The sequence below is a fragment of the Fusarium verticillioides genome, chromosome 3, assembly GCF_000149555.1.
Source record: "Fusarium verticillioides 7600 chromosome 3, whole genome shotgun sequence".
Taxonomy (NCBI): Eukaryota; Fungi; Ascomycota; class Sordariomycetes; order Hypocreales; family Nectriaceae; genus Fusarium; species Fusarium verticillioides.
This window is the reverse complement of record NC_031677.1, coordinates 1,641,406-1,661,213: the sequence shown is the minus strand read 5'-3', so window position 1 is coordinate 1,661,213 and position 19,808 is coordinate 1,641,406. Positions and strand designations below refer to the sequence as shown.

The following is a 19,808-nucleotide window of genomic DNA, read 5'->3' as shown; positions in this document are numbered from 1 at the left end:
CGACTCTCTCAGGTCAGGTACCTTAGCTACCTACTTCTCCGATGTTCACCCGTGGGAAAGAAAACTGGCACCACCCACCCACTTTCCAGAACAGCTTGCGCCGCCGTCATCCCCATCTCCATCCCCATTTGCACTCTAGGTACCTACTTATTTCACGCGACATTCGACGCGCCAAGTGGCTAAAACCATTGTCACCCTCGCACCGAGGGTTTAACCACCAGACATTGATCTTTCAAATGCCGATATCACGCCCACCCCCAAGAGACACTATGGACAATAACGCGAGCCCGTCTCCGGATCCTGATGCGACAACGCGTCGCCGATCGGGACGCGTCGTGAGGGCACCCACCAAATTTACTCCTGATACTACAACTCAATCGACAAATCCAAAGCGCAAGCGAGACGATCAGGATGACGAAGAAGAGGACGAAGAGGAAGATGCAGAAAATGAAGCCCCCGATTCAGATGAGGAGATGAGCAACGAGCCCGACAATGACAGCGATGAAGACCATTTTGCACCGCGCTCTCGAAAGAAGTCGTCGCAAACAAGTCGCGCAAAGAAGCCTTCAGCCAAAAAGCCCAAGATCAATGGTTCCAAGCCTTTGCGGCCTGCGCGAGTGACCCACGCAGCCAAAAGTCTCCCGAGCAGACCTAAGAAGAGTGTTCGTATTGAAGACGCTGCTGTGAAAGGGCATGGGCTCTACTGTAGGCCAACTTTTCTCTTCCTGCGCGCTTTCCTACATGCTGACACTACGAAGCCCATCTATTCGGATCGGGTGATTCTAGCAAATCGGTGGCAGAAGAATGGCTGGCTAGTTATAAGATAAACGCAGTCGCAGCCACTGCTGACCTGGTGAACTGCATCCTTCAATGCGCTGGCTGTGATCAGCTCATCACAGAAGACGACGTTTTAGACTTAGACAACGTTGCAGGACGACTGGCAGATCTTCAGAGCATTTACCAAGAGGTATTGCAACTCTCAATCGTGCCTCCTGCCATGCAGATTTTGCTGACATTATTACAGCAACAAATTACCGACTATCCTCTCATCTCCAGAACCAAACATTCACGATCCTTCCGAGACGTGCTCATCTCCTTCTTCGAATGTCTCATTGTTGATATGCACCAATGTCGTCTTATGTACAGGGACGAAACATTTCTTGACAACCTGCATACATGGCTTGCTAGCATGTCCTCATCATCACTACGACCCTTCCGCCATACCGCAACTACTATATCTTTGGCAGTCCAGAGTGCGCTGGTCACTGTCGCTAACGATCTGGACTACAGACTCAAGAAGAGCACTGAAAAGCGTGACAAGGAACAGACCAACAAAGACCGCAAAGCTTGCGCGGATGCCATCCAGTCTTTTTTCGACACTGTTTTTGTGCATCGTTACCGAGATGTCGACCCCAAGATTCGAACTGAGTGTGTGGAAGCACTCGGGAACTGGATCATTTCCCTGCCTGTCATCTTCCTTGAGCCGGGCTACCTCCGGTATCTTGGCTGGATGCTGTCAGATACCAATGCACCCACTCGTCTCGAGGTCTTGAAGCAGCTTACCAAAGTCTTTCGAAGAGACGCCGGGCAGCTGGGCCACTTTATTGATAGATTTCGCCCGCGATTGGTTGAAATGGCTTGCAAAGATTCCGATGTCGCTGTTCGCGTCGCAGCAATTGGCGTTATTGACGTCCTCCGCGACCAAGATCTCTTAGAAGGCGAAGAGGTAGACGCCATTGGGAAGCTCATATTTGACAATGAACTCAGAATTCGAAAGGCGGTTGTTGGGTTCTTCGTCGCATGCACTAGAGATGCTATCAGTGAAAAGACCAAAGAACTGCGTGATTCTGAAGCTACAGAGGACATACCCCGGGGGAAGAAAGCCTCTGTTGACGCCCCCCGTTTGGAATGGATTGACCTAAAGTGCCTTGCTGAAACCCTTGCTATCTATGACAATCAGATCGAGGAGGAGCACCAAAGTGGTCAGATATTGGGATTGGATGTTGCGGTTGATCTTTTGGAGTCTGCTGTTCCAGAGACCAGGATCTCGCTGGCAGCCCAAGTTCTATTCGAGAAGGTCAATGCGATTAAGCAGTGGACACTCTTGGCAGGATATTTGCTCTTTGATCACACAACCAGTTCAAAATCGCGATCCAAGGGAAGCAATCCAGATATTGCGTTCAAGAAGGCTGTCGCACCTACTACCGAGGAAGAATCGATCCTCCTGGATGTGTTGAGCTCAGCAGTAAAATCCAGCCTGACACATGCGCCTGAACACGACAGATCAAGAAAGAAGCCACAGACAGGCAAAGAAGCCGAGGATGTACGAATAAGCCCTGAAGATACAGCAGCCGAGCTGGTCATTGTAATCCCCCCTCTTCTAAGCAAGTTTGGAGCAGAGCCAGACACAGCCGCGATTGTTCTTCGCCTGGCGCATTTTCTCGATCTTGAGCTTTTCAAGCCACTACGTCAAAACACAAACAGATACGAAAAGCTGCTCGACGAAATCGTCACACAGTTTAACCGACACGATGATAAGAGAGTTTTGTCAGAAGCAACTGCGGCGTTATTGCATTCGCGACAGTATGGAGAGTTGGAGGAAATCGCAGACAATAAGCTATCATACTTGTGGGAAACTGCCATCACTTCTCTACACAACTTTGACAAAACCTATGAGCTCTCATCGCGAGGTAATCTAGGCGAGGCACCTCTCAGGGAATTGTCAACAGTTCTTCTCAAAATCAGCAAGCTGGCAAGCATTGCAGACTGTATCGATGTCCTAGAGGCTGACGAAGACTCATCCGAATCAACAACAAACCCTCCCATTCAAATACTAGCCAATATTGTCCATCGCGGCAAGTATGAGCCTCTCGACGACCAAGACATTGACGATCTCGAGGATGAGGTGGTCTCATTTGCGATCAAGACCTGCCAATTCTACTTTATGTGGAAGACGTTAGCTTATTCCAAACTCCTGTCCACGACTGGCAGTATCGCAGATGGTGAGCTTGATCGACTATCGGCACTTCGCCAAACTTTCCGCCGGCATCTTATTGAAACCCTGTCATCACGCGCTGCCATTGACCAACTGAGATTATTCGCTACTGGCAGCCTGTGTGACCTTCACCTTACCTTCGCCACCCTTCGCCCAACTGTTGATCAACTCCGGCCTTCGTCCAGTTCTGAGTCACAACCCTCGAACGGCGAGAAATACAAGACATTGATTCAAGATATCGAATCCGGCCTCATTCCTGAGTTGATTGCTATCTTTGACGGCACCGAAAAACAGTATGCCAAGAAGATAAAGAAGGACAAAACCCTAAATGAGCCAGCTGAAGACGAAGATCCTATGGCTGATGATGAAGACGAAGAGGACGAGGATGAGGATGAGGGTCTTTCCGAGGAAGAGCGTTTCACTGCCGAACTCAAGGCCGAAAAAGCTTTGTGCGAACTCACCGCAAAATACGTCCTTGTGATTACTGCTCGCCTGGTGGATCATAAGGGCTCACACGCAGGCAAGCTAAGGCGGCGTCTTCTTCGCAACCAAAACAAACTTGGCAACAATTTCAAAGAAGTCGTTACCTACCTTGACGAAGAGAAGTTGGCCGAGCGGACAAGAAAAAAGGCCGCCCATTCACAGGCTTCAACAAGCACCAAACCTCAAAAGGCCCAGCTTAGCGAAGCCGTTATAATTGGAGAGGATGACGAGGATGACATCTTTGATGACACGCCGCCACCAGAGGAGGGCTCCAGAGAAGATCTCCGCGCAAAGGGTCTTCTTGAGGATGATCCAATCGAAGACGATGACGAAAATGAAGATGAAGAAGCGGAACGACCAGCTCACGAATCAGACGATGATGTTATAGGGGATTAGACACAACGAGTTTGACCTCTCACATGGTGGACACATAGCTATTGCGACTTTCGGCAGAAATGATGTGCGGTTTCTTTCCATTTTGTGAATAAGGCGGTATAGTTTCGGATGGTTCCTTTGCTTTTTCTGGTTTCTGTATGTAGCCTCTTGCCAGTTTGGACTTACATGCTGGAGTCTGGGTATGCGGCAGAGGACTTGAATTTAGGGCGTCAAAAGACTGCGTGTACAAAACATCTATAGTCATTGCAAAACCAGAACAACTTCGCCTCGGTCTAATCGCTTTTAACTCCTATTTGGAAAAACTTGCCAGCGAACACTGTAAGATCAGGACCTGAACATGACTTTTCCCTCCCCATACGCCTGATAAACACGAACCATTGTCACTGAGCTCGTCTTAAATACCACAACCAAACTTAACTGTCTCTTACAAACTATTCTCCAACAATCCTGGCGCCAAAGAGTTGGAACATTCTCCGCCAGCGTTTGCCATCCCCAGCGTTGGCCTGTGACGGTTCTGGCTCGGCAACTTTGATACCATATTGCTTTATGCAGCATGGAAACGCCCGGTTTGTGAGTTGCGTTTTGCCCGAGTTCTTTGGCTCGGGCTGCTGTTGATCCTCATCGTCGCTATCAGCTGGAGGGTTTCCCTTCCTTGCCGCTTCCTGAGCAGCAGCCTTTTTCTCCTCCAGATTTCCCCAGAGCGTAAACATCTTGTCGCGGAGGTTTAGCAGCACCTGCTTATCTCGTCTCAGGTTACACGCATCGAGCCCAGTAAGTAATTGAGCAGATTGGTTGTCGACTGCCACCCAAAGTCTTTGCTTCTTATGTTTCTCAGCGACTACAGCGTCCTCGAGCTCCAAAAAGAAACGCCACTCCCAATTTCGCGCTTTGGTGAAATCGTCTAGCGTTCTCTGGATTGGCTGTTCGTCTTCATCTTCAGTTTCGCTGTTGGACAGCGACTCTTCACCGTCATCGGAAAGGTCTTCATACTCCGATTCCTTCTTCGGATAGGCGAAATCTGCCAGGTTTGCTGGTGAAAAGTCGACAACTCGAACGTTTGCTCTGTAGTTCAAGTTCACAAAGGGTAGAGGAAGTTTTATAATAATATCATCAATAGTAGTTTCATGCTGGACAACTTTTGTGATTTCGTCAATCGAACTAGCCGGCTTGTCTTCATTTTCGCATTTCACTAAACGATCGTCAGCTGCTGGATTGAGGATTCTTGTGAGCTCAGTCAAATTTACCTCGAGTATTTAGGTCCACGGAAGGGACTACATCCTGTTCTGTAGGCTCTCTGGCCTCACCTTGTTTATTGTTTTTGGTTTTCGATCGTTTTTCATTGCGCCTCGATTTAGCGTTGCCTTTTTTTTGTTCGATTTTCGACTCTACGCCATGCTTGCGCTTTTGTCCGACCCTCAAAGCTTCCTTGATTTCTCTGGCCTGCCCTTTTTTTAAGCGCTCGTATTGTCTTTTCCTCTGCAAGGCCTCCTTTGCACGTAGGTCAAAATTCTCTGAATCGGGATTCGAGTTTACCATACGAATACCAATTTTTGGTCCATGCGGATCACGGTCTTCTCTCAAGAATCCCTCCAGGTTGGCACCACTGTGGCCTAATTTGATTTGCAAATTTTTGATCAAAACCCATGGGAGAGTTCCCATATCTCTGTCACGGAGTGCAGTTACATGGGGTTCCCAGCATGTGATCTGGATGCATCTCTTTCCAAAAGGACCCGGCCAGCCCGATGGGTTAGCAGCCACAGTGTACTTGTCGGTATAGCCGAATGGATCACCATCTCGACCGATAGAGGATTCGTCGAAGCCGATAGAAAAGTTATGAAAAAATGGGTTCTCTGTGTAATCGGAAACCCATAAAGTCATCTTGTCCCCACCATCGTGGGGTGGCCGAACGACCTGTGCGACGATGTCACAGAAGCATCCCTCTTGGACATCTTGAAGTAATTTGAACTTGTCTTTGACGTTCCGTGATGCAACAACCATGGTCTCAAACATTTCTTCATTAGGTAACCGACTCTTGTCAATGCTGTGATATACTGCAGACACGAAAGCATTCTCCTTATTTCCTGGCGGTGTATCTTTGGGGCCACTTGGTGGACAAAGAGCGCATGAAGCTTCGCTAGGGCTTCTCGGAATTTTGGAGGCTTTATATTGAGAGATCTTCGTGTTAGAAGTACTCAAAAGAGATAGGCTACTAGACGCATATGATTGAACCTTTTGTGACTGTTAATACAAGCATTTCTGAATGTTTGAGGTAGCTCACTTTTGCTTGACGGATTAGCATTACATCACCACAGCCGGGATTCGGCAGTTCTTCTTTCGGACGAAAGATGTTGAAGGCAATCCAGCCATCATCATCTACAGATGAGTCGAAGAGCCGAACCTGACATTTGTAGTCTAGATGCGTTGGATAACATAATTTACTGTAGGAATGGAGAGATCCTCACCTGCGCCTTTTGTTTTCATAGCGTCACGAAAACCAGAAATAAGGCCGTAAACATTGACAAAACTCCCGATTGCAATTTTTCCATCCAGGATATCACGGATGGCGACATATCCTGGAAGTGTTGCTGAAGATTGGGGAGGCATTGTGTCTGCTGTGAAGCAACGAATGAAGGCCTAAACAGCACGAATAGATTGTCATTGACTGGCAGTAGGCGATATTTCGATAAGTAAACGATTCTTCGCGATCGCGTTGGCGTTGGCGGCAGTATATGGATGCTCAATGCATCGTCAGCTAAAGTACCAAGGTAAGGTATGGATAATGAATGGGCCTGTACGACGCGATTGATACAGCATCTTGGGCCTTGACGCGTCAGGGAGCTTACCCCTCCATCAGTAGGTCGCGACAGCACGTGACGATGCATGTGATTTGATCCGACTTCCAAGATCCATTTATACAGTACGTTAATGGCACAGTGATGACCTAGTGGGATATTTGTGAACAGAGAGCTAGACGCTACGGACACACCATGCAATTTTAACTGTAGATTTCTCTATATGTGCCTCGATTCGAAATTCAAAAGGGAGGCGAGACGAGTCAGGTCACAGAGGTTTGGTCTATTGAGTTTCAGGTATCAAGCCATGACGGAGGGACTGTCGTGAAATATTCGTTCGCTGGTAGTCACTTTGTTTACATTACCTGGTGTCCTAGTGGATAAAAACAATGACCTGTTCTCTTTAGATTAACATTACCCACATCATTCACAGAGTAGCCCTCTTTTCATGTCTAGGTTCTGCAGAGCTGAAGTTGATTTAATTGCACGGTGCTGGACTAACAACCTGCGGGCGGAGTGGTTTCTGCCTGAGGCTGAAATCACTCGACTGGGGCCCCTACGGTGGAAGCGGTTTCTCTTTAGGTTTAGCAGGCAATCAGTGGCCCAAAGCCCAGAGAAAGACTCGCCCACTGCCTGGGTCAATCATTTCGATGCCCTCCTAGTCCCCGGCCGACCCAGACCCAGCCAGACCCAAGACTTCTCTTCTCCATCAACATCAACAACAAAACTTTCTCCTTCCCCCCTCCCCTCATCCTCTTTTCCTCACTGGATTCTTTACTCTACGCTGCAGAGCAAGTCTTCTCTCCCTAGACGCTGAGCTCTTTCCATCTTCTTCTCTGCGAACCCTTTGTGCATCTTTCACCCCGCACATCAATTTGCTACTGTTCACCTACCAACGCCCCCTCGTACCAAAACAATCGCAGTCATCATGGCTGAGCGATACATTCCCGAGCATCGCCGAACTCAGTTCAAGGCTAAGAATACTTTCAAGCCTGAGGAGCTCCGTCGTCGTCGCGAGGAGCAGCAAGTCGAGATTCGAAAGGCCAAGCGTGAGGAGAACTTGGCCAAGCGTCGAGGTATTGGTACCGGTGAGAACCGCCCTGGTGCTTCTCTCGGTGCCGCCCCTGATAGCGATGATGAGTCCGCTCCTACCGAGTCCCAGGTATGTGCCTTTCTATTCCTTGACCCTTAGGTTGTTTTTCAAAGTGCTGGCTTCGTCTGCTGCTTGGGCAAAATTTCTTGTCGCTTTCGCTTCGCCCCGTCCCTCCCGTCTGCCTCTGATGTGGGGGAAAATATACACTTCAAATAACCCCACATCCTGGTTCTGGCGGGTTTGAGCAAAGGCAGGCCACGGGTGCGGCTATGTTCACGTCTACCCTTCCGTCTTGTTGCTGCCATGCATCGCTGCGAATAGCACGGCCCTGGCTGAACATATCCTGTAAGCATTTGCTAACCCCTGCCTCTAGTTGAATGAGGACCTTCCTCAGATGGTGCAGGGTGTCTTCTCGGACCAAATCGATTCGCAGATTCAGGCCACAACCAAGTTCCGAAAGCTTCTTTCTAAGGAGCGCAACCCCCCGATCGAGGAGGTCATCAAGACCGGCGTCGTTAGTCGTTTTGTCGAGTTCTTGCGATCCCCTCACACCCTGGTCCAGTTCGAGGCTGCCTGGGCTCTGACCAATATTGCATCCGGCTCCGCCACTCAGACACAGGTTGTCATTGAGGCTGGCGCTGTCCCGATTTTCGTCGAGCTTCTTGCCAGCCCCGAACCCGATGTTAGGGAACAGGCCGTCTGGGCCCTCGGCAACATCGCTGGTGATAGCCCTCACTGCCGTGACTATGTCCTAAGCTGTGGTGCTCTTAAGCCTCTCCTTAACCTTCTCGGCGATAGCCGTAAGCTTAGCATGCTCCGCAATGCTACCTGGACACTTAGCAACTTCTGCCGTGGCAAGACCCCCCAGCCTGACTGGACTACCGTAAGTTCTCATTTGAAAAAAGAAGACGAACGCGAATTAACTTATCACCAGATTGCCCCCGCTCTTCCTGTCTTGTCCAAGCTCGTCTACTCCCTTGATGACGAGGTCCTCATCGATGCCTGCTGGGCCATCTCTTACCTTTCCGATGGATCTAACGACAAGATTCAGGCCGTTATTGAGGCTGGCATTCCTCGCCGACTGGTTGAGCTTCTCATGCACGCTTCTACGTCCGTCCAGACTCCCGCCCTGCGCTCCGTTGGCAACATCGTTACCGGCGACGACGTTCAAACACAGGTTATTATCAACTGCGGCGCCCTGCCCTGCCTCCTGTCTCTTCTGAGCTCTACCAAGGATGGCATCCGAAAGGAGGCTTGCTGGACAATTTCCAACATCACTGCCGGCAACTCTTCACAGATCCAGGCCGTCATTGATGCCAACATTGTTCCTCCTCTGATCCACCTTCTGCAGAACGGAGACCTCAAAACCCGCAAGGAGGCTTGCTGGGCTATTAGCAACGCCACCTCCGGTGGTCTGCAGAAGCCGGAGCAAATCCGCTATCTGGTTTCTCAGGGGTGCATCAAGCCCCTGTGCGATTTACTTGGCTGCCCCGACAACAAGATCATCCAGGTTGCCCTGGACGGCCTTGAGAACATCCTCAAGATCGGCGACCTTGACAAGCAGGCCGCTGGTGAGTCTGGCGACTCCATCAACCGGTATGCTCTGTTCATTGAGGAGTGTGGAGGCATGGAGAAGATCCACGACTGCCAGAACAATGCCAACGAGGAGATTTACATGAAGGCCTACAACATCATCGAGAAGTACTTCTCGGATGATGAGGAGAACGCGGACGAGGGTATGGCCCAACAACCTGCTGGCCCCAACGGCACATTCGGCTTTGGTACCAATGGTGCTGCTCCTTCAGGCGGTTTCGACTTTGCCAAGGGTAGCGACGCCATGGACATGTAAAAGGCTCGCTGGATCGGATTGAGAATTTCGATAGGAAATCCAGAATGTGGAGCAATCCTAACCCCCCCAAAAACATAGCACCATCACGACACCCCTTCCCCCAGAACAGTTTTATGTGACTGTCGTTTTCCCCCATCCCCATGATATCACACCCCATACCGCGTCTTTTTAATGTATCTGGAAGGTTTATACGAGGGGAAATCTCACCCCTCAGATTACAGGCCCTATGGTAGCTTGAAAGCTCCAGCCTGAGAGTGATGAAGTAAGACGAGAGCGGAGTCGGCGGTGGCGTTTGGCTTCTCGGTCATGAATACTCATGAGAAGATTCTACAGACGCCGGCGAGTTTACGTGTATACGCTGAAGACATCATGATGGTTGGTGTTTATGCACATGGGACTTGCGCAGGACGACCGCTGAGGTGAGGTGAGAGGCAGCGTCAATCGAGGACGGATGCCTTGGAGAGGCCTATGCTAGTGCACCAGGACTTCTGAGACGATGAAGCTCAAAATTACGAAATTCGCTGCCAAGTGGTGGTGAGTCTGGTTCAGTGGTAGCCAGAGACCGTAGTTAATCGAAAAGAATGCGATGGGTGTTTGCCCCTCATTCATGAATACCAGGCATGACACGTAATGATTTTCTGACTGTAAATTGGTGTCGAATGAAGACGACTTATTTACTCGCACTTGAACGAGAAGAGAAGAGAAACTATTCGGGTCTGAATATACTCCAAGTATTTTTCGTTAAGCTTCCTATTAGGTAGTTATACATTAGGTATAACCAGAGTCTTCCCTTGAGAGGGTTTGAGCGTAAATAGCGGGGCCACGAGGGCCGGACACATAACAGAACACGTACTGTAATTTACTAGCACTATTGCACATGACTTACAGTGTGAATCAAGATATATATCTTGTCCCCAGGCGCTTTTACAGGCCATGCTACTACCAATCTCTTTCTTTCGATGTTGCAGCTCTTACGAACAGTTTCAAAAGAAGAGAGGGTAGCTGTGATGAGATATGAGTACTGACGCCTGGCAGTATATTTCAAGCCATCTTGATCACCTCGCCTTCTCAAAATCATCGAGAGAACATCCCGCTGCTGACAATTATTACTGTGTATCGAGTGAGCTCCACTAAGTAGTCGATCACCAACCCAGCACTTCCCATATCAATTCTACAACAACACGACCAACAAACCACATCCTTTCAAGATGGTCAAAAAGGGCAAAGGAAAGTCCAGCGGCGGTATAGACCTTTTTGATCCCATGCCGTCTGCGCCGCCTAAGGACCAAGGAAAAGGTAAAAAGGGCCAAAAAGGTGGCACGTCTACTCCTGAAGCAGCTCCTTCAGGCCCCCCAAAGCCTACGGTCAAGCAACTCATTGGCGGCTCTTCATGGACAGGGAAGCTACCAGTAAACCTGCTTAGCGAGTACTGTCAGAAACAGAAATGGGAAAGGCCCGATTATGATACCAAGAAGACCCCCGATGGTTTCTCTGTATGGGTTACTATGAGCGCCAAGGATCCTAAAACCCAGCAGATCACCAAACTAGAACCCTTCAGAATCCCCGCAACTCATAAGCATCTGATTATGCGTCCTACGGCAATAGAAGCCAAGCATGCCGCAGCAACATATGCCCTCTTCAGAGTGTGTAGCATGCAGAATAAGCACACGGTTCTCCCACCAGAGCACAAGTCATTATGGAAAGACTTCCAGGCCCTGAAGACCCAAGACGTGAAAGAAGGCAAGGCCTGGATGTATGAACCGGACCCGTTTAAAGCACTTCAAGAGCGTCAAGAGGCAAAGGCTGCCGCAGAAAAGAAGAGGAAAGAAATTGAGGCCGTCAAGGCTAAGGCCGCTGCCATGCCTGGTGCTTCTGGGCTGGTTCTTATGAGTAATGCCGGTAAAGGAGACAGTCGGTCATCCAACATCATGAAGGGGTGGAGTACTGCGCCCAAGGTTGAGATGGGGAAGAAGACAAGAGCACAGTTAGAGACGTTGCTGCGAAGCGGCGTCAAGTGGAATCCAAATGGTGTCCAGATGTCAAAACCTCAAAAAGACGCTATTGTTTCTGAACTCAGCAAGCTCAGCTTTCGTAAAAGCCATGTTGAAGAGGCAGTCGAATATTGCAAAGATCGAGAAGAGACGCTCGAGTGGCTTCTCATTCACGTCCCTGAGGATGATCTTCCTCGTTGGGCCTTGCCAGAGAGCTATGCGGCTGGAGTGTCGGTCGGAGCTACGAATCTGAGAAGAGAGGGCATCATCAAACGACTAGCTCAAGCAGGTTACTCACTTGAGCTGGCCACAAGGGTGCTGGATGAGCAAGGGGTTGATGAGGACAAAGCCGCAGAGGCTTTACAAAATCTGCTCTTCCCCCGAGAATCTCAGGATTCCGCCGATGCTGACTTCTTGGATTTGGGCTCACCAGAGGAACAGTGGGAAGAAGAAGTTGGGAGTCTTGACGCAATATATGGGGAGGGTTTCGAACGTGAAGGCGATAACGTCATTCGCATCAAGCTCGATTCTGTCAAAAATGGGCAACAGACCGTCGATGCCTCTTTTCAGGTTCGACGTCCAGCTACCTATCCTGCCAACCTGATTCTGTCGATCGTGGCCAACATTCCTTCTTATATCAAGCTTAGCATCATTCGAAAAGCGCTCGAGTATATCGATGAGTCTTTGCGTGATGAGCCAATGAAGATCTACCTGGCAATGGACTGGGTCCAGCAGAACATCAACGGCATCATTGAGGAGCCTGGAAAGCTGGTGGATATTTCGGCCGTCTCCTCAGCCGCAGCCGAGTACAAACCTGTGGCGGCTATCGCACAAACCAAGCGAAGTCCACGCGCCCCAAAAATGATCAAATGGGTCAAGGATGAGAAAAGCCGGGAGCAATGGCTTCAACGACAAGAGTCATCATCTTTGAAGAACATGGTATCCAAGCGTCAGGGTCTCCCTGCCTGGCAGATGCGAGAAGCCATAATCGGGACCGTCAGAAGCAACCATGTCTCTATCATCAGCGGAGAAACAGGATCGGGTAAATCAACACAGTCTATGCAATTTATCCTGGATGATCTGTATGCCCAAGGTCTTGGTGGTTGTGCAAACATGATTGTCACCCAGCCGCGACGAATCTCAGCTCTTGGCCTCGCCGATCGTGTAGCAGAAGAAAGATGTACACGTGTGGGCGAAGAGGTAGGATATGCTATTCGAGGTGAATCCCGGAGATCGAAAGATACAAGGATAACATTTGTGACGACGGGTGTTTTACTCAGGCGATTACAAACCTCAGGGGGCCGAGTAGAAGATGTCGTGGCGTCTTTGGCGGATGTCAGTCACGTTGTGATCGATGAAGTACACGAGCGCAGTCTCGATACTGACTTCCTACTCAACCTTATCCGCGATGTCATGAAGGCCAAGAAGGATATGCTTAAGCTGGTTCTGATGTCCGCAACACTTGATGCCGCAACTTTTAAGAATTATTTTGCCTCAGAGGGACTCAGCGTGGGCACAGTCGAAATTGCAGGCCGAACATTCCCTGTAGACGAGTACTATCTGGACGATGTGATCCGTATGACAGCATACGGAGTCGAAAGCTCTGATACAGAGTTCATCAGCGGAGAGGCTCTGGGCAAAGTCATCCAAAAATTGGGTCATCGCATAAATTACAACCTGCTGGTTGAGACGGTCAAGGCCGTTGATTTCGAGCTATCCTACGAAAAGAAACCTGGTGGCATTCTGATTTTCCTCCCTGGAGTTGGTGAGATCAACCAAGCTTGTCGCGCACTGAAAGCTATTAATTCTCTTCATGTTTTGCCCCTTCATGCTTCGCTTGAGACACGCGAGCAGAAAAGAGTGTTCTCTGGTGCTCCTCCAGGAAAGCGAAAGGTCGTGGTCGCAACTAATGTCGCAGAGACTTCCATCACAATAGACGACATTGTTGTGGTAATTGACAGCGGAAAGGTCAAGGAGACCAGCTTCGATGTGCAAAACAACATGCGCAAGCTCGAGGAAACGTGGGCATCACGCGCCGCTTGTAAGCAACGACGTGGTCGAGCTGGCCGAGTACAAGAGGGCAGATGCTACAAACTCTTTACGCAAAATCTCGAACAGCAAATGCCCGAACGACCTGAACCAGAGATTCGCCGTGTTCCACTGGAACAACTGTGTCTCTCAGTTCGTGCTATGGGAATGAAGGATGTTGCCGGGTTCTTAGGCAGGTCTCCAACACCTCCTGACGCGACTGCTATTGATGGAGCTATGAAGCTCCTGCGACGCATGGGAGCACTCGATGGCGACGAGCTTACAGCCATGGGTCAGCAGCTTGCCATGCTCCCGGCTGACCTTCGGTGCGGCAAGCTGATGGTGTTTGGTGCCATCTTTGGTTGCCTAGATGATTGCGTAACCATTGCAGCGATTCTGAGCACAAGAAGTCCCTTTGTTTCTCCACAAGAGAAGAGAGACGAAGCGAAGGACGCTCGTATGAACTTCTACAGAGGTGATGGGGATCTCTTGACTGATCTTCAGGCCTTCCAGGAGTGGGATCTCATGATGCAGGACCACATACCCCATCGTCAAATACGATCTTGGTGTGAAGAGAACTTTCTCAATTTCCAGACCTTGTCAGACATCTCCAATACTCGGGCACAGTACTATACAGCCCTGGGAGAGATTGGTATCGTGGCACCCTCAGAAGCGACAATCGAGGTTCATGCACACGGGGCTAGCTCTGATGGATCCCAGCTCCTGAGAGCGCTGGTTGCTGCGGCTTTCACACCGCAGATCGCTCGCATTCAGTACCCCGACAAGAAGTTTGCAAGTTCAATGTCTGGTGCCGTGGAGTTAGACCCCGAGGCCAGGTCGATCAAGTACTTTAACCAAGAAAACGGACGCGTGTTTGTTCACCCCAGCAGTACGTTGTTCGGAAGCCAGGGTTTCTCGGGGAATGCTGCGTATATGGCTTATTTCAGTCTGATCTCAACCAGCAAGATCTTCATTCGGGACCTGACACGTACGTATATCCCCTCTCATGTTGCGAGTCTTGTTCGGTTTCGCTAACATATCTAACAGCCTTCAATGCATACACACTCCTCCTATTCTCGGGACCTATCGAACTCGACACTCTTGGTCGAGGTCTACTTGTTGACGGCTGGCTCAGACTTCGAGGATGGGCGCGTATAGGTGTTTTACTAGCTAGACTTAGAGGAATGGTTGATGAGTTGATCGCAAAGAAGGTTGAGAGCCCAGAGATGAATGTTAAGGACGACGAGGTCATCATGTTGGTTAGGAAGATGATTGAACTCGATGGTATGGATGCTTGAGTAAAAAGTCTAAGGTCATTATAAATGCAGATAGAGATACATTAGATTTGAATATGAAGATCTCGAGCATGACCTCAATAGTTAGAAACCTGAATACCTAGTTATTTACAATCAAGTGCTAAATTTTGATGTCCTCTTTCGCAACACGCGACTCAAAATAGGTACTAGATATCTGTTCATGCCTGTACTTCGGAGACTTGTGTCAGAAAAGGTGACTCCACCGCGGGGCACTCTCTATCATGAATGCTGCACGCTCCCAGCACAGTATAGAACACTAACAGTAACGCCAACGCCAACAAACGTTTCCAACATTCGCACCTAAAGACATGTCTCATCAAGATTCAGAGCCAGAGGAAGCCATTACCAAGGAAGAGATCCGAAGTGAAGAGCCGACAAAGAAATCGACCCGCAATGCATGCAAGTCACACACTCAACTCACTCGAAGCATCCGTTCTTACATATGACAGTCGCAGAACTCATGGCTCCAAAGAGGAAAACACCACCGGAGACAAATACAGCTCGGCCATCGCGTAGTGGGAACCCTTTCAAAGACCGCATGGGTTTGGGTGCATATCTTGAAGATCCAGCCTCATACCCATCTTCACGCGTTATCTATCACAACGAGGACTTTGTCGCTATAAACGACCGTTATCCAAAGGCCACAATACACACTCTTCTTCTCCCTCGGTCGTCAAAGTACAATCTTCTCCATCCATTTGATGCCCTAGATGACCCAGAGGTCCTTGCCAAGGTGCGGACGGAGACCCAGGGCCTCAAGGTTCTGGTCGCAAAGGAACTCCAACGTCGTCTTGGCACGCACAGTGAGAGTGATGCTCATCGACAAGCCGTACTCGATGGAGATGCCGAGCCGGACCAGGGCGGTCAACTCCCGGAGGGCCGGGACTGGGCTGCAGAAGTCAAGGCCGGCGTGCATGCGGTACCAAGCATGAGACACCTTCACGTACACGTTTTCTCAAGAGATATGTTCTCTGAAGCCTTGAGACATCGCAAGCACTACAATTCGTTCAATACGCCGTTTCTGGTTGATCTGGACGACTTTCCGCTTGCAGCTGATGATGCGCGCAGGAACACGAAGGAGGAGGCATATTTGCGCTGGGAGATGAAGTGCTGGAGATGTGGGCTCAACTTTGGGAGCCAGTTCCAAAAGCTAAAACGACATCTTGAAGAGGAGTATGAGACATGGAAGAAACTTTAGATAAGAGAAGGTTGGGATAAAAGGGCCTGCTTTACCCGTCTGTAAATTAGCATGATATTTGTACAACTCCTGAAGAGCACAATCCCAGTATAACAGTTCCATGAATTCTTCCTGACCCTCACCCCTCGTGTTCCCAAGCACCCTAAAGCAAATCAACCAAACCCAGACCCTATAATGAAAGTAGGAAAATTCCGCCTCCGCCGATTATTCATGTCAGGATTTCTATGTTGGTCATAATGGAAATCCTACTCGGAGTCTTCGCCATCCTCGTCATTTGCCTGGAACAAGTCAGCAATGTTCTAGGTCGAAGGGTATGAAAATGGAACTCTACCTCGTCCTTAGCGGGCGACTCGTTGGCAGCATCATCCTCGTCGGCTGGCAGATATTAGCACACAATCAACTTGGAGCTTCGTAGAAATTCCTTACCAGGTTCATCGTGCTTGGTCTCTTCATCCTCTGATACATCAGCAGCCTTTGGCTTTCTGCCACGCTTCTTGCCATCCTTGGGCGTTGTAGCAGCAGACTCTGTGCCGCGAGCAGCTCGAGGAGGTCGACCACGTCCCTGCTTTGGCGTACCATCATCATTTACTGCAGCGACCTTCTTGGGTCCAGCGGCGGCCTTCTTGCCAGTACCTGGGGGTCGGCCGCGGGGGCGTCCTGTTGGAACATAGACCTTCTTAGGCATGGGAGCAGCACCCTTGGGAGGTCGTCCCCGACCGCGCTTGACGGGAGCTTCAGCGGAATTCTTGGTCACTCCGGCGGAGGATTTGGGGATGCGAGGCGAGGCATCGCCCTTGGACGCAACATCTTCCTTGGTACGCGCCATAGTGCGACAGAGAGAAAATAGCGAGAGAAATTGAGTTTGTAAAAAACGTGGTAAAATTTCCCGAAAAATCGCGCAGTAAAGTACGATACTAGTTTCTTCGGCTTGATCGTTGTAGTCGAAAACGCGACAAAAGATTGTTGTGGGAAGTAGAAGAAGAGAGGAAAGACAAATGTTGGATGTCGCGTTTCGTCTGCAAAGGTATCTGAACCTACTACTCCGTACCTAGGTACCTATTAGGTAGGCACTGGAAGCTAAGCTCAGCTAAGGTGCAGCGCCCTAATTAGCAGTAAAACTGATCAAGGGTGGCTGGAGTTTAATTCGCGTCACTTGGTCCCCGCGACATAGAATTTGGGCTGTTGGGTATGACAGAATAACTCGAGTACAGAACAGTAGACAAAAAGAGTGATATTTCTTTCAGAGATTGACTTGAGTCTAGACCTGGTTCAGACTAGGGCTTCCGAGTCTCAATGGGGCCGCTTGGCCCAAGCCCCCTTCTGTTAAACCAGTCAAAACCTGTACTACACATACAGGGGACCCCTGCAACTGCCCCTAGCAACGTGAATGACGCTGGTAAACAAAAAATACCTACAAGGGAAGACGGTGAGATGTGGGTTATTCTTCGACATCGACTTCACGACAGCATCGACAACGCCAACAGCATCCTTATGACGATGGCTCTGGACTCGAGATTGATGCCTTCTCCCTCATCGCCCTCGGCGTCTTTTTATGAGGGCAGGGTTCACTCTTCGGCTTCAACGCCATCGCTGAGATCTCGAGATGCGGCTTTATCCATGCCCGCCAGAATGGAAGGGGGAGGAAATGTCAAGGTCGTAGTCCGAGTGAGAGCGTTTCTCAAGAGAGGTGAATACACTTAAGCACCCGGTCTCCTTTTCGTAGAACCTATGTATCTGACTAGTCTACAGAACTTGAACGCCAGGCAAAATGTCTGATCCAAATGGACCCCATCACTCAACTTACAACACTCTCCGCACCCGATGATCCTGACCCAGAGGCTGCAAAGCTAAAGGCCAAGAAGGTCATCGAGGAGAAGAAATTTACTTTCGATAACTCCTTCTGGAGTCATGACACTAACGACAAGCACTACGCCACTCAGGAAGACGTTTACAACAGCCTTGGCGAGGACTTTCTCGATCACAACTTCGAAGGCTACCACACGTGTATCTTTGCCTACGGGCAGACTGGATCTGGAAAGAGTTACACCATGATGGGCACCCCAGACCAGCCTGGCCTGATTCCTCGGACTTGCGAGGATCTCTTTGAGCGTATCGACGCCGCTCACTGCGAGAACTCAAATGTCGCCTATAATGTTCGCGTCTCGTACTTTGAAGTCTACAATGAGCACGTCCGTGACCTCCTCGTTCCTCCGCAAACGCACAAGGCGCCCAATTATCTCAAGATTCGCGAATCTCCCACCGAGGGCCCATACGTCAAGGATCTTACCGAGGTGCCCGTGCGAAACATCAATGAGATTCTACGCTACATGAAATTGGGCGATACATCTCGTACGGTAGCGAGCACAAAGATGAACGATACAAGTAGTCGAAGTCACGCCGTTTTCACAATCATGCTGAAACAAATTCACCACGATATGGAAACCGACGAGACGACCGAGCGAAGCTCCCGCATTCGACTGGTGGATCTCGCTGGTAGCGAGAGGGCGAAGGCCACCGAGGCTACTGGTGCGCGATTACGTGAAGGTAGCAACATCAACAAATCACTCACCACGCTGGGACGTGTAATCGCCGCTCTAGCAGACCCCAAGGCCGGAAGGGGTGGGAAGCGAAAAGAGGTTGTCCCATACCGAGACTCAATCCTCACCTGGCTTCTCAAAGACTCACTAGGCGGAAACAGCAAGACAGCCATGATTGCCTGCATCGCACCCTCAGACTACGATGAAACCCTTTCCACGCTACGATATGCCGACCAAGCCAAACGAATCCGGACCAGAGCGGTTGTCAACCAGGATCACATATCAACAGCCGAGCGAGACGCGCAGATTGCTGCCATGGCGGAGGAAATTCGCATTCTGCAGCTTTCCGTATCAGACTCGAGACAGCGTGAGAAGAACGCCAAGGAAGCTGAGGACAAACTGGAGGAGTACCAGACTCATGTCAACTCTATGCAGCGCATGATGGAGGAGCGCAGCATGGTAGCTGAGAGCAAGATCAAGAAGCTTCAGACGGAGAATGAGGCCTTGAAACTGCACCTGAAGCTTGCCATCGAAAGCCTCAAGAACCCTATTCCTCCTGTTGCCGTAAAACCAGAGGGAGAAGTCGACGAGCAGGACAAGGAGAATGCCTCCGAATATAGTGAGTACGATGACGATCAGTATGATTCGGAGAGCACAGCATATGGCGAGGATGAGTTGCAAGAAGAAATGCAGCAATACCTCCAGGATATGGGTAACTTGAGGAAGTTGATGCAAGGGGACTTGACGAGGTTTAAGAATGAGAACAGCGCGAGAATGCCACTGGGCGCAAAGGAAACCCTCTGAAACGAATGACCAACGGCGATTGAAGGAAGATTTGCTAGCATGACAGGAGCATGGTGTTTTGGAAGCGTTGTTTGAATGACCGGGTCGGATTAGATTCACTGGATGTCTCTTTGAGTTTGCTGGACAATAGGCTACGTTACTTTACGTTACTACAAATGATTTAAATATGAAGAATTTTACCACAAACGAGTCCATCAGAGTCAATGGTATGATAAAATGGACTATAAAGCTTTGTACGCGTGTACGCATTGAGTACCTTGATGATAACAACATCAGCGTTGGGCAACTACATAAATACGATGATTAGCGGCGGGTTTCTTGTGCAC

At 49.7% G+C, this 19,808-nt stretch overlaps 7 protein-coding genes across 7 annotated transcripts; 5 read left to right on the top strand and 2 right to left on the bottom strand.

The window, feature by feature from the left end:
* Positions 1-104: 104 nt before the first annotated feature.
* FVEG_08026 (cohesin complex subunit SA-1/2) lies at positions 105-4,249 on the top strand. Its single transcript, XM_018896793.1, has 3 exons — positions 105-705; positions 759-967; positions 1,025-4,249. Exons 1-3 carry the CDS (start codon positions 237-239, stop codon positions 3,872-3,874), a joined length of 3,528 nt encoding a protein of 1,175 aa, XP_018754319.1. The 5' UTR covers positions 105-236; the 3' UTR covers positions 3,875-4,249.
* On the bottom strand, positions 4,058-6,664 carry FVEG_08025 (hypothetical protein). Its single transcript, XM_018896792.1, has 4 exons — positions 6,337-6,664; positions 6,153-6,286; positions 5,119-6,103; positions 4,058-5,063 (listed from the first exon to the last, which is right to left on the bottom strand). The coding sequence occupies exons 1-4, from the start codon at positions 6,476-6,478 to the stop codon at positions 4,306-4,308; spliced, it is 2,019 nt and encodes a 672-aa protein (XP_018754318.1). The 5' UTR covers positions 6,479-6,664; the 3' UTR covers positions 4,058-4,305.
* Positions 6,665-7,270: 606 nt separating this feature from the next.
* Positions 7,271-10,350, top strand: FVEG_08024 (hypothetical protein). The gene is made up of 3 exons (XM_018896791.1): positions 7,271-7,828; positions 8,133-8,642; positions 8,694-10,350. Exons 1-3 carry the CDS (start codon positions 7,595-7,597, stop codon positions 9,606-9,608), a joined length of 1,659 nt encoding a protein of 552 aa, XP_018754317.1. The 5' UTR covers positions 7,271-7,594; the 3' UTR covers positions 9,609-10,350.
* A 205-nt stretch (positions 10,351-10,555) lies between these two features.
* On the top strand, positions 10,556-15,045 carry FVEG_08023 (hypothetical protein). Its single transcript, XM_018896790.1, has 2 exons — positions 10,556-14,615; positions 14,675-15,045. The coding sequence occupies exons 1-2, from the start codon at positions 10,817-10,819 to the stop codon at positions 14,923-14,925; spliced, it is 4,050 nt and encodes a 1,349-aa protein (XP_018754316.1). The 5' UTR covers positions 10,556-10,816; the 3' UTR covers positions 14,926-15,045.
* Positions 15,046-15,173: 128 nt separating this feature from the next.
* FVEG_16236 (aprataxin) lies at positions 15,174-16,246 on the top strand. Its single transcript, XM_018905474.1, has 2 exons — positions 15,174-15,342; positions 15,393-16,246. Exons 1-2 carry the CDS (start codon positions 15,252-15,254, stop codon positions 16,139-16,141), a joined length of 840 nt encoding a protein of 279 aa, XP_018754315.1. The 5' UTR covers positions 15,174-15,251; the 3' UTR covers positions 16,142-16,246.
* On the bottom strand, positions 15,914-19,599 carry FVEG_08022 (hypothetical protein). Its single transcript, XM_018896789.1, has 3 exons — positions 16,568-19,599; positions 16,473-16,516; positions 15,914-16,419 (listed from the first exon to the last, which is right to left on the bottom strand). Exons 1-3 carry the CDS (start codon positions 16,965-16,967, stop codon positions 16,387-16,389), a joined length of 477 nt encoding a protein of 158 aa, XP_018754314.1. The 5' UTR covers positions 16,968-19,599; the 3' UTR covers positions 15,914-16,386.
* Positions 17,521-19,704, top strand: FVEG_08021 (kinesin family member 1/13/14). Its single transcript, XM_018896788.1, has 2 exons — positions 17,521-17,828; positions 17,891-19,704. Exons 1-2 carry the CDS (start codon positions 17,573-17,575, stop codon positions 19,480-19,482), a joined length of 1,848 nt encoding a protein of 615 aa, XP_018754313.1. The 5' UTR covers positions 17,521-17,572; the 3' UTR covers positions 19,483-19,704.
* The last annotated feature ends 104 nt before the right edge of the window (positions 19,705-19,808 follow it).

Bases quoted from the DNA above. Each gene is read 5' to 3' on its own strand.
- FVEG_08026 (XM_018896793.1), top strand. From the start codon at position 237: ATGCCGATATCACGCCCACCCCCAAGAGACACTATGGACAATAACGCG. The intron at 706-758 runs GTAGGCCAACTT...GACACTACGAAG, and splicing joins GAAAGGGCATGGGCTCTACT to CCCATCTATTCGGATCGGGT. The intron at 968-1,024 runs GTATTGCAACTC...ACATTATTACAG, and splicing joins TTCAGAGCATTTACCAAGAG to CAACAAATTACCGACTATCC.
- FVEG_08025 (XM_018896792.1), bottom strand. From the start codon at position 6,478: ATGCCTCCCCAATCTTCAGCAACACTTCCAGGATATGTCGCCATCCGT. The intron at 6,104-6,152 runs GTGAGCTACCTC...CAGTCACAAAAG, and splicing joins TGCTAATCCGTCAAGCAAAA to GTTCAATCATATGCGTCTAG. The intron at 5,064-5,118 runs GTAAATTTGACT...ACGATCGTTTAG, and splicing joins CGTGGACCTAAATACTCGAG to TGAAATGCGAAAATGAAGAC.
- FVEG_08024 (XM_018896791.1), top strand. From the start codon at position 7,595: ATGGCTGAGCGATACATTCCCGAGCATCGCCGAACTCAGTTCAAGGCT. The intron at 7,829-8,132 runs GTATGTGCCTTT...CCCTGCCTCTAG, and splicing joins CCGCTCCTACCGAGTCCCAG to TTGAATGAGGACCTTCCTCA. The intron at 8,643-8,693 runs GTAAGTTCTCAT...ACTTATCACCAG, and splicing joins CCCAGCCTGACTGGACTACC to ATTGCCCCCGCTCTTCCTGT.
- FVEG_08023 (XM_018896790.1), top strand. From the start codon at position 10,817: ATGGTCAAAAAGGGCAAAGGAAAGTCCAGCGGCGGTATAGACCTTTTT. The intron at 14,616-14,674 runs GTACGTATATCC...CATATCTAACAG, and splicing joins CTTCATTCGGGACCTGACAC to CCTTCAATGCATACACACTC.
- FVEG_16236 (XM_018905474.1), top strand. From the start codon at position 15,252: ATGTCTCATCAAGATTCAGAGCCAGAGGAAGCCATTACCAAGGAAGAG. The intron at 15,343-15,392 runs GCAAGTCACACA...TACATATGACAG, and splicing joins GAAATCGACCCGCAATGCAT to TCGCAGAACTCATGGCTCCA.
- FVEG_08022 (XM_018896789.1), bottom strand. From the start codon at position 16,967: ATGGCGCGTACCAAGGAAGATGTTGCGTCCAAGGGCGATGCCTCGCCT. The intron at 16,517-16,567 runs GTAAGGAATTTC...AATATCTGCCAG, and splicing joins GACCAAGCACGATGAACCTG to CCGACGAGGATGATGCTGCC. The intron at 16,420-16,472 runs GTAGAGTTCCAT...GACTTGTTCCAG, and splicing joins AGTCGCCCGCTAAGGACGAG to GCAAATGACGAGGATGGCGA.
- FVEG_08021 (XM_018896788.1), top strand. From the start codon at position 17,573: ATGTGGGTTATTCTTCGACATCGACTTCACGACAGCATCGACAACGCC. The intron at 17,829-17,890 runs GTGAATACACTT...ACTAGTCTACAG, and splicing joins GAGAGCGTTTCTCAAGAGAG to AACTTGAACGCCAGGCAAAA.